This window comes from Quercus robur, chromosome 6, assembly GCF_932294415.1.
Source record: "Quercus robur chromosome 6, dhQueRobu3.1, whole genome shotgun sequence".
NCBI lineage: Eukaryota > Viridiplantae > Streptophyta > Magnoliopsida > Fagales > Fagaceae > Quercus > Quercus robur.
The window spans coordinates 17,742,277-17,753,155 of NC_065539.1; the positions used below are offsets into that span (position 1 = coordinate 17,742,277).

A 10,879-nucleotide genomic window follows, 5' to 3' on the forward strand; every position below is an offset into this window, starting at 1 on the left:
AACGACAGTAATACACTTGAAACCTAAAAAAATTACCAAAATGCCCATAGAACCTTGAAAATGACCGAAATGACCCTAAAACCTAAAAATTGACCGAAATACCCTTAGAACCTAAAAAATGACCAAAATGAAACCTAAAAAATGACTAAAATGACATTGTAACCTAAAAAGTGATTGAAATACCCTTAGGACCTAAAAAAATGACCTTAATGCACTTGAAACCTAAAAAATTACTAAAATACCTTCGAAACCTAAAAAATGATCAAAATACACTTGAAACCTAAAAAATGACCGAAATGGCTTTGAAACCTAAAAAATGACCAAAATACCCTTAGAATCTAAAAAATGACTGTAATGCCATCGGAAAAAAAAATAATTATAAAAACACCGAAATACCCATATAACTTAAAAATTACCAAAATGATGTCGAAACCTAAAAATTGACCTAAATACCCCCAAAACCCTTTAAAATCACCAAAATATTCTTAGAATTTAAAAGCTTATCAAAATACCCATAGAACCTAAAAAAGACCAAATGACCCTGAAACCTAAAAAATAACTGAAATATTCAATTGTGATGAGTTATGCTCAGATGATTCACAAATGAATTTTGATCTTTTTCTTAGAGATGGAGAATTGGAGATACAAAAATAAGGTGGTTTTGTTTCCACCTCTTATAGTCTTCCTTGTTTGACCACTTATTGAATAAATTTACATAATAGAGCATTAGTATTGATGGAGGCAAATTTCTAAAATGCTAAATTTACTAACCAAACATAACAAAATGCTCATGCATTAGTGGAAGCAAAGCCAAATTTTTTGGCTTTTGAGCTATGGTGCACAGCTTTCTTTGCATGTGCACTGTAGCTCAGATGCTTAAGAAAAAAAAAACAATATTTTTTTAAAAAAGATATATTATTTTATTGTGTTGTTGGTGGTGGTTGTTGTTTATTGTAGTTGATATATTATTTTATTGTGTTGAATACTAAAATAAAACCACTAATGTTGGGTGCTTTGTAAAATGAAATGGTAAACTAGATAAAGTAGCTTTTTGTGGTACTAAATTGCTAAATTTTTGGCACCACTAATGCTGATGCTAAGGGCGTCTTTTACATAAGTATTGTTGCAGCACAAAGGTAGAAAGAGCTTTATAATTAGTCATTTTTTCATATCAAAATTCAAGGCAATTTCTTTTTCTTTTTTTATTAATCTTTCAGTTCTCCACATTATATCAGGGTAATTTGTGTTTTGCATTACCACCCTAGCGCATCAAATGAACTGAAAATTTTGTTGAAATGCCTTATTAGCCTTAGCATTTACAGAAATCTAAAAACACCTCAGCTTAGTTCAAGACATCTACCCCTATTTGTCAAAAGAAGAAAATTGACTATTTTATAGTTGAAACTAACTAGATAAAGCTTCTAACTGCAAGACAATAACTTCTTAACACATATATCACTTTAGTGCCGCTTGACTCCCTAAGTCATTGCATGTGTGATCGATCTTCTGTGATTTTCTCTTGCAACAAACATCTATGGACAATCTGAGAAACAAATGTCAAAGAAAAATAAGAAAAGATCAAATTAAGAGTTAGAACCAATTTTACATTGAATTTTGATTAAAAATATTTCTAGATTTGATTAAAGCTGTTAATATATATTAGAATTGACATCCTCAAACAAGTCCAATTGTCAAGCACAAGCTCATGACAAAGAAAACCAATGCTATGCTTCTGCATTTGGTTGTTGCTGGAAGGTCTAGGTAACTTGCAGCAACATTCATTTCTCAATCAAGTAACATTGCACTTTTTCTACATAGCTCACTAAAATGAGTCAAATGGAAGTGTCATTACCAACAAGTTGAGAACAATGCGCATATATGAAACTTTTCCCATTTTCTTGACAGTTTTTATATTAGGATAAAACTTACCTAAATCCTTACTTCATATCCAAGAAAGTAGGAAAACATTGGACAAAAAATTGAAAAGAGACATCGAAGAATGCTAGGAATAACTGAACTCATGCAAAATTGATGCATACCCCAAATGCAAAGAAGTGTCTGAATGTTCATTTTCCTCAGATGCAAAGGTAGAAACAACTTTTGAGCCTGAGAGTAAAAACTTCCTCTCCAAAGGGTTGAATTCAAGGAAAGGTGACTTGCAGGTTCGCCGTATTTCATCAAGCTTTTTATGATTTGAACATGAAAAATGAAGGCAATAGATTTTGTTTTATGCAAAAATTATTGTATAGAAGAAATGGTTTTGATCTCACCTTTTTGCTCAGAGCCTCATTCTCTAGCAGGGCCTTTTGTTCCTAAAGGTAAATAAAGCCAAAAAGAAGATAAAGGACATACCAAAGTTATTTATTTAAAAATGGAATGGTAATCCAATGAAACATGCTCATTGGGTTCTACACTACTATTTTCATTAGCCTAAGTCTGTTTCTTGCTTTCTATGATAATACAACCATGGACACTTCAACAGAAGATATCATTTACTTACTAACTCCCTAGTAAATGCTATGCCAAATTGCACCCCCACACCCAAGAAAAACGTATGAATTCTTTAAAAAAATTTCATCTTTCCAACTTTGGTCAAATTATTTCAAACCAGAATTCCATATTTTCTTTTATGTGATTTCAGTTGAGCCTATATGTTCACCATCACCACATGCGAGCAAACTTTAAGTGTGCTTGGGTGGAACCAATACATAAGCTATACTAATTACTATTCCCGAATCCCAATTGAGTTCTCAAACACCAAAAGAATGATTTTTAAAAATAAATCTCCAGATTGATATATGACATAACCCAAAAACAGATCTTACTAAAGAGGTTATAAATTTATTTTACTTTTTCATACCAAAGGGAAACATTCAAAGGCACCCTCTTTTTGGGCCTTTGCTGGTTGGACCATGTTAGTGACCTACCAAGTTAATATGTGAAAACTTTGTGCTCTATAACTAAAAGGGTCAATCATAAACAACCTTTTGTAGAAAGAAATCCTTTCTAATTGTTGAGACCCCCTTTTTTTTTATTGATCCTAATCAAGATGCTCGTTCATAAAAGCAACCAAAAGACAGAAAGAAAAAAAATTAAAGAGAATATTTAGTTTACCTGTATTTTGGACTTCTTAAGTTGCTCCAAAAGAACTTCCTCCTGCAATATTAAATTTTAAATTAAGTCTTGTGGAAGAAGCCACATAATCACCAAGCTTTATTAAATTGAAAATTGGTTGCCATTTTGCTAACAATTGAGGGACTAATTACAATTTGGGTGATCGCCTATATGAAAGAAAGCAGATCTTCTATATATACATGTAAAACAATTCAGATTTTTCTTAGAAATCGGTAGAAATTTCCATAGTTTTGGTCTCTAAAACTTCCGGTTTGCAATTTCTTACCCAAAAAGAAAAAAAGTTTGTATTGTAAGATTTGGACCGAAAATAAGAAGGAAAAGAAAAAGATTGACGTTTTCCAGAAATCCAAATCTTCCATTATGAGTAATATGACCCACAAAAACTAGGTTTGTTTGACAATTAATATAAGCCATATTGTGCCACTTAACAAATAACAGATCAAGGAAGAGTAAAAAACAAACCCAAAAATTAAATTAAAATGATTAAGTAAAAGAAAAAAATCTAACCATTCTTCATGACTCAATGAAGGTCATGTAGGTGTAGGATTTGATCTTTCTAGGTTCCAGTGACTTCAACCAATAGAGAGGAAAATGATTAAAAATCAAAATCTTGATTTGAATACCAAACACAGGAGCCATGAAGGTTTGAGAGAGGCGGCTAGACAGAAGAACCATGATCTCTCTCAAACTCTTTGTCAAAAGAAGAACTTTGTTTTGTTTTTTTGGGTTTTATACAAAACCTAGATGATCGGTAGCAGGTATCTTAATAAAATTAAATAAACGGACCAGATTAAAATAAGCAAGATCTATGGCTAAGAATTAAGTGGGTACCGTACCCCCTTATAAAATAGGGGGTACAGTAGAATGACCCTTTTCTACAAAGACATATTGGTTAAAATCCCCCCTTCTTTTTGTTATAACTATCAAATTATTATAATAAAAAAATTATAGGAATTTATTATGGATTTAAAGATACGATTGTAAAGAGAACTGAAAACTTTTCTAATACTAATTATAGCAACGTTTTCCTTTAATTTTGCAAGAGTCATATATAAATGATATTTTATATTTAATAACTTAGGTGTGTCCTGAACTGTCCATAACACATTAACCTATATTAATAACTACATGTTAATCTGTCCCCTCGTTCTAAGTTCTAAGATAAGGTTCTTCTCTCTCTCTCTCTCTCTCTCACACACAAAAAAAAAAATCTATAGTTGAATTGTCCAACCTCACTAGTCACGCACCCCAACGTAGAGAAAAAGAGAGGAGGAGAAAAGATTCGATCAAAGAAGGAAGAGGAATCCATGAGACCATCTAAAGGTTTTTTGTTATCCGGTTTTGTGAATTGTCTAAGGGATAGTCTTAAGATTTTTGTTTTTCTTGGGGAAATGGAATGCAGGAATGGTCAAATTAGTTTTCTGTTTTGATTTCATGGGTCAGTTTGAAAAGTATTTTGAGGGGGGAATACAAATTTCAGGGACAAGTCTTTGGTTATTCCAGCCCACATGTAAATCCGTCTCTGTCACCGTATATATTTTCTTTATTAGTAACCAGTTAATTCAAGTATTTGCAAGCATAAGAGCAACCGCACCCGTTTGTGCAAAATTTTCAACTATTTTGTAAGAAAAATATACATTTTCTATTTTACACATCCACTATTACAAAATATCCACATTAGTTTATCTATTCTATCATCTATTTTATTTAAATAATAATATTTCTTTAATTTTTTATTATATCAAACAAACCACTACCCACATGGCCCCACCCACTTTTTTCTTTCTTTGTTGTGAGAAGAAGACAGATGAGAGAGCAACTTGACGGGGAGAGAGAAAAAAAGAATAAAAAAATCATTTGCACATGAACAGTAAATATATGCACGGTCACTATTCAATTGCAAAGTAGTTTTGTATATTTGCACATTTTTACAAGTACTAATGTGAGTGTTTTTTGTGTTAAAATGTGCAAAATTAAGCACTTTTTGTATTTTGCAAATTTTTGCAACAATTAATGTGGTTGCTTTAAGATATATTGAAGGAAAAAATAGGTTTGCTTTGTTAGTAGTAGTAATCTCTTATGTATATTTTCTTTTTCTTTTTTCCAAGTGATCATAACTTTAAACGAAGTAAAATTTAAAAAAAATTATTCAGTTATTCCGTGCATTGCATAAGTTAGTGACTAGTTATGAGTAATGTTAAGATCGCAATTTTTGCTACAACTTTGTCACAACTTATTCACATAGCGAGTTATGAGTGGTGGTGGACCCATTACTTTTACTCCACAACTTACAACTTTGCCACAACTTATTCACATAGTGAGTTTTGAATAGTAGAGTTGTGGATCCATCACTTTTTCTCCACTACTCCACTACTCATAACTTGTCACATGTACAAATTATGGCAAAAATTGTAATACTAACATTTTTCCATAATTATTGTTGTTAGACCAAAAGTTGTCACTAGTTTTACGTTATTGCGAGTGGCATTTATCGGATCCCAAAATTATTATTTCCTCGGCCCACATCCTAGCGTGGTGGAAGCACTTTTTTTTAAGAAAATTAATTATGAGTTTGATAATTCAGCCAAAAAAAAAAATTATAGTCCACGAGACACTATTCATATTTGTGGTCGGATCCCTTTCACCTCCCTTTCTATGTAATTAGGGATGACAATTTTGCCCCGCCCAGCTTAACCCGCCCCTCCCCGTTTCGCCTCGCATAGGTTTTTCCCGCCCCACAAAGGTGGTGGGGCAGGGATGGAGCAAGATTTTAGTCCCGCACCACAGGACGAGGCAAAGATGGGTTTAGACTTTTTAGACCCACCCCGCCCCGCTTGTCCCTGTCCCCATCCCCGCCCCACCCCACATTGCTAAGGGTTATAATTGTAAATTTTTCATACCCTAAAACCCTACTATTTAAACAAACATATCAATATTAACTTATTTTATTCTACCTAATGTAATTCTTTGTCTTTATTTTGTTATGTGTTATACTATGAGGTTTTTTTTTTTTTTTTTTTTTTTTTTGTGATTGTCTTGTTAAACACTTGGATATATTATTAATTTTTTCTAAAAATTGATTTGATTTGATGGGATAAATTTAGCTGTAATTTCAAGTATATTTTTCTAAATGAAATAGGTTTCTTTAAAAAAATTGTACTAGTTGTAGGGAAAATTTACAAAAAGTAGAGTTTTACGGGATGGGGCAGGGCTTCGCGGGGCCCCAAGAGGTGGGGATGCGGCAAGATAAAACCATGCAGGACCGGGACAAAGAGCCCATCCTTCTGCCCCACCCTGTTCCATTGCCATCCCTGTGTGTAATAAATTTTCCTTGAGGTTGAAAAATATTTTCCATCATAAAATATCTTATATCGAAACAAATGCAGCCTAATAGAGCGTTTGAGCTTATCCTACCCACAAGAGAACATCAGCCCAAAACCCACCATATGTACCAATTAACCAAACAATAATATCTGCCAAAATGAAGTGGAAGTTGTCATTGTTAACACTATTATAAAGGAAAATTTATTGTTTCACACTTCCTGGACTACACTACTTCACACAATGTTCACAATTTTTCAAAGCTAAGTATACACATGTTTCAAAAATGTCCACACTTTAAAATATCTTATATCGAAACAAATGCAGCCTAATAGAGCGTTTGAGCTTATCCTACCCACAAGAGAACATCAGCCCAAAACCCACCATATGTACCAATTAACCAAACAATAATATCTGCCAAAATGAAGTGGAAGTTGTCATTGGTAACACTTTTATAAAGGAAAATTTATTGTTTCACACTTCCTGAACTACACTACTTCATACAATGTTCACAATTTTTCAAAGCTAATTAAGTATACACATGTTTCAAAAATGTCCACACTTTACACATGATTTAGAAACTGTGTAGATACAGTTTAGAAGTTAAAACTAAAAACAATCACAACCCTAAAGGAACAACGATGCTCCAAACATTTTATAAAAAAATTAAAAAAAAAAAAAAAAAATCTCATAACGGTTGAAAAAAGAGAGTAACTTTTGGCGAGATTTTACTTCCTTTTTCACCTTTTAATTATTGATGGAGAGGCTCAGAGGCTGTGGTGGTGTTCAAGAAACTCCACAAATCTGTCTGCATATCAAATATGGTTGTTAATACGTTTTTCCGAAAAGACGTTTTCCTAATTTTTGCGTTAATGAATTGAAACTGATCTAATAATTTCAGTTTTACATGAAAACAACAAGGCATAAATTGTTTTACGCCTCTCAACCCCACATTGACATAGCTCATACATACCGTTATCTCTACTCCTAGCCATATATAGCCCAATCAAGTCGCCATCACCTCTCCTAGCCCACACATGACACAACCACAATTGCCATCTCTATTGTTCATTGGTAAGTCTTTTATCTTTTTCTCTCTTCCACTCTCATTCGCAATCCTTCATTTATTTCTTTCTCTTTAATTTCTCTATCAATTTTTTTTTATATAGAAAAATATCCTCTTATGAGTGTTAGGTTTTAGCATCCATTATTTTACATGAAAAGTTTCCTTAAGATGATTGTTACAAAAAACTTTGGTGAATTCCATTCACATATCTTAAGGTTTGGACTAATCTCAACTAGGTCAATTTTTATTTTTTTAATAGAGAAAAATTACTAATCGAATAAGTTTTGAAAAATCTTGAACCTGATTGACATTAATTCAAATCTCATGATACGTTAACAAAATTTTACCAAAAAAATTAATTATTTTTTCTTTTCCTATGAAAAAAATTCCAAATAATATTTTCTAAATTAATATCTTTAAAGTATTTGTTAATCTTTCCTACTTTACATCAATACCTATAATTAGGGGTGTTTACCAAACTACACAAACTATAAAAACCACACCATAACTGCCCGCAAAATAGCATAACTGCACCGCACCACAAGTAATAGTGCACCACACTGCAAAGCGCAGTGCAATTTGCTGTTTTATAATAATAAAACCGCACAAACCGCACCCTCTCTATATATTAATATATTTATTTTTTAATATTAAATATATTATTAATAATTTAATAACCCTAGTTTTTTTAAAAAAAGTTTAATAATCATAGTAAGCGTTAATTAGAAAAGTCAGAGCAAAATAAAGAAAAACTAGCTCAATAGTTTAAAACTTGACCAAAAAAAAAAAAAAAATCAGTTTAAGGCTAGGCAAGAAAGCCAAAAATTTGAAAAATATGTTGACTTCAAAATGCATCTTATACACTGCACCACATATGTGACCGCAAAAATGAAGTGCGATGCGGTTATGATTTTGGTTAAACTCTAAATCACACCATACCACACCGCACTGCACCGCACATATGACCACAAAAAATGAGGTATGATGCGGTTATAATTTTGGCTAACCTACTACAAAATGTGGTACTAAAAATTGCCCAAAAACGCACCATACCCTAAACACCCCTACCACAATATTAATACAAAAAAAAAAATTCCACATTTTTAAAAATAAAAAACTAGATGTATAAAAAAAATAAAATAATTAAAAATTTTTGAGGAAGTTAGAGTATCATTACCCTTTCTTTCTTTTTCACATTTTTGCATGTCGTTCAAGAAATTCAATAAATTTGTCTACATATCGATACTGTAGGTCCGTGTCTCCAAATATGGTAGTCATTTCCTTAGCTTTGTCCCGGTAAGTCTTTCCCTCCTCTTCCTTCATAACCAGCGTTAGTGTCTCAGCTATGGAGTCCCTGGTAAATGACCCATCTTCCTCATTTCTAGGAACTTCAACTCCTACCAGCTTCTCTCCTAAAAACCTTGCGATTGGCCCTTGGTCCACCAAGAAGGGCAACATAATAAGTGCACGTCCGAATTGTAAAGCCTCTGCAACTGAACTCCAACCACAGTGAGTCAAGAATCCCCCAACCGACTCGTGAGCTAATATTCTTAACTGAGGTGCCCAACTTGTCCAAACAACCCCCCGACCTTTTGCTCTTTCCTCGAACCCTTCAGGTAGCTGAACCGAGTCCCCACTGGCCGAGTCACTTTGCTTCCTTAGAGCCCAAAAGAATGGCAACCCTGATTGCTCTAGCCCAAGTGCCAACTCAGTGAGATCTTCTTGACTAGGTCGAACTTCACTTCCGAGTGCTATGTAAACCACTGACCCTTTCTCTTGCTTGTCTAACCACTCAACAATTGAATTCCAAGTGCTATTACCTTCACTGTCACTGCTCTCTTGGGCCGAGGTTGGCAATAAGCCCACAGGAATTACAGGAATGTCATGAAGCTCTCCAAGGAGCTTCACCCATTCATTTTCGATCTCCATGCAAGTTTTGACAGCCAAGGCTTTGGTGCCTGATAACGCGGTCATTAAACGAAATGAGTCAGAAACACGGGAAGAATTTTCTTCAAAGGATTCGAAGATTTTCTTCGCCTCATACAACCGAAACACTATTTTGGTTGGGAAAGAAACCCATTTGGGAGGGACCAGTAAGTGCTGGAGCTCCGTCGGTGGATCATGAGCGTCTTGATTTGTTGGTCCGAATAAACATATTGTTGATGCCTTGAAAATACTGAAGAAGACCCGGGAGATGCCTAGCTTAGTAGCGATTGGTGGTAACCAGTGAGGGGCAAAGTCGTGAATAATCCAATCAGGAGCTGAAGATTCTAAAAAGTGAGACAAAGGCTCTTCGAGACCATCGTGGGCTAGCTTAAGGTAGGGGATTATGTGGTGTGGTACGTCCATGGTAGCCTCTGCGTTTTCTGGCAAGTTCTCTACACGAGGTAAGGGAAGTTTCACTAAAGTTATCAAGGGGTTTAAATGTGGAGGTATACTTGGGAGGCGATCGATGTTTCTTGGTGTGGATATGAATGAAATACGATGACCCTTTTGAGCAATGAGCTTGCTGAGCTCTAAAAATGGGATTATGTGACCGAAGGCTAACCATGGAAACATGGCTATGTGAAGCTTCTTACGCTCGGCCATAGAGTTCATGGGATTGGTAATGGTCTTCTGACTACTCCGTTTATCTTCTCACTTCTGATGCTCTGCTAAGATAGAAAAAACTAGAAGAATAAAAATGGCATAATCGTCCCACACACTGTGGGGTTGGTTTTATGACTTTTTCGATGGCATAATTATTGCTGTTGCAGGGCGAAAGCATGACGTGCCCTGATTTTGGGCTTTTGTAGTCATTATTGGCCACTGAGGCAAACACACGAGCGGATGTCGACGATATCCAGTAGCACATACCTAAAAATGCTTTAGGAACGCTCCATGTAGATGGCAGGCCTTGTTGGACAATAATCACAACATGTGTGTGTTTTGGGTGGAAGTAAAAAAAAAAAAAAATCGTCATTCAAGAATCAAGATTAAGGAATATGTTAAGATTAAAATTAAATTAATGCATAATAATAAAATTAGTATCTATTCAGTGTCAAATAAAATTAGACGACAGATGAATTCATTCATGTATCAAATAGAGTTTGGTATTTCTTTAACATGGTGAAAATCAGATTTAATTGATTTTGTATTAACTTCCATGGCAACTTCCCTTCGATACTAGTAACTTCAAACAGTCAACAGATCACAACCCAGACGATATGCATAGCCCTTTCTTATAGTCCACCACAAGGCTTCTTTAAGGTGTGGGACCCGATGCATCGTAAGGATTGTCGGTGGAGGAAGTTTAGGTAGGCATAAATGCATAACAATTAACGATCATCACAAAATTTATTCAACGAGCCAGATCTG

At 34.2% G+C, this 10,879-nt stretch overlaps 2 protein-coding genes across 7 annotated transcripts; both read right to left on the reverse strand.

The window, feature by feature from the left end:
* Positions 1 to 1,285: 1,285 nt before the first annotated feature.
* On the reverse strand, positions 1,286 to 3,967 carry LOC126733050 (agamous-like MADS-box protein AGL18). Of its 5 annotated transcripts, XM_050436166.1 has the most exons (5): positions 3,643 to 3,965; positions 3,115 to 3,156; positions 2,271 to 2,312; positions 2,040 to 2,182; positions 1,286 to 1,543 (listed from the first exon to the last, which is right to left on the reverse strand). In XM_050436166.1, exons 1-5 carry the CDS (start codon positions 3,643 to 3,645, stop codon positions 1,456 to 1,458), a joined length of 318 nt encoding a protein of 105 aa, XP_050292123.1. In that variant the 5' UTR covers positions 3,646 to 3,965; the 3' UTR covers positions 1,286 to 1,455. The 5 variants fall into 5 exon arrangements, 2 of the variants coding, with proteins under 2 accessions (XP_050292123.1, XP_050292125.1); XR_007659611.1 differs by lacking the exon at positions 2,040 to 2,182 and having other exon boundaries at positions 1,286 to 1,532; positions 3,643 to 3,957; XR_007659609.1 differs by lacking the exon at positions 2,040 to 2,182 and having other exon boundaries at positions 3,643 to 3,956.
* A 2,923-nt stretch (positions 3,968 to 6,890) lies between these two features.
* Positions 6,891 to 10,485, reverse strand: LOC126733053 (putative UDP-rhamnose:rhamnosyltransferase 1). 2 transcript variants are annotated; one of them, XM_050436173.1, is made up of 2 exons: positions 8,700 to 10,485; positions 6,891 to 7,260 (listed from the first exon to the last, which is right to left on the reverse strand). In XM_050436173.1, exon 1 carries the CDS (start codon positions 10,118 to 10,120, stop codon positions 8,714 to 8,716), a length of 1,407 nt encoding a protein of 468 aa, XP_050292130.1. In that variant the 5' UTR covers positions 10,121 to 10,485; the 3' UTR covers positions 6,891 to 7,260; positions 8,700 to 8,713. The 2 variants fall into 2 exon arrangements, with proteins under 2 accessions (XP_050292130.1, XP_050292129.1); XM_050436172.1 differs by having other exon boundaries at positions 6,891 to 7,264; positions 8,700 to 10,483.
* Between the last annotated feature and the right edge of the window lie 394 nt (positions 10,486 to 10,879).

Excerpts from the sequence above, each read along its gene's own strand:
- LOC126733050 (XM_050436166.1), bottom strand. Across the intron at positions 2,313-3,114 it reads TTAAGAAGTCCAAAATACAG|GAACAAAAGGCCCTGCTAGA; the intron begins GTAAACTAAATA and ends ATTTACCTTTAG. Across the intron at positions 2,183-2,270 it reads ATGAGGCTCTGAGCAAAAAG|CTTGATGAAATACGGCGAAC; the intron begins GTGAGATCAAAA and ends AATCATAAAAAG.
- LOC126733053 (XM_050436173.1), bottom strand. The coding sequence starts at position 10,120 with ATGAACTCTATGGCCGAGCGTAAGAAGCTTCACATAGCCATGTTTCCA.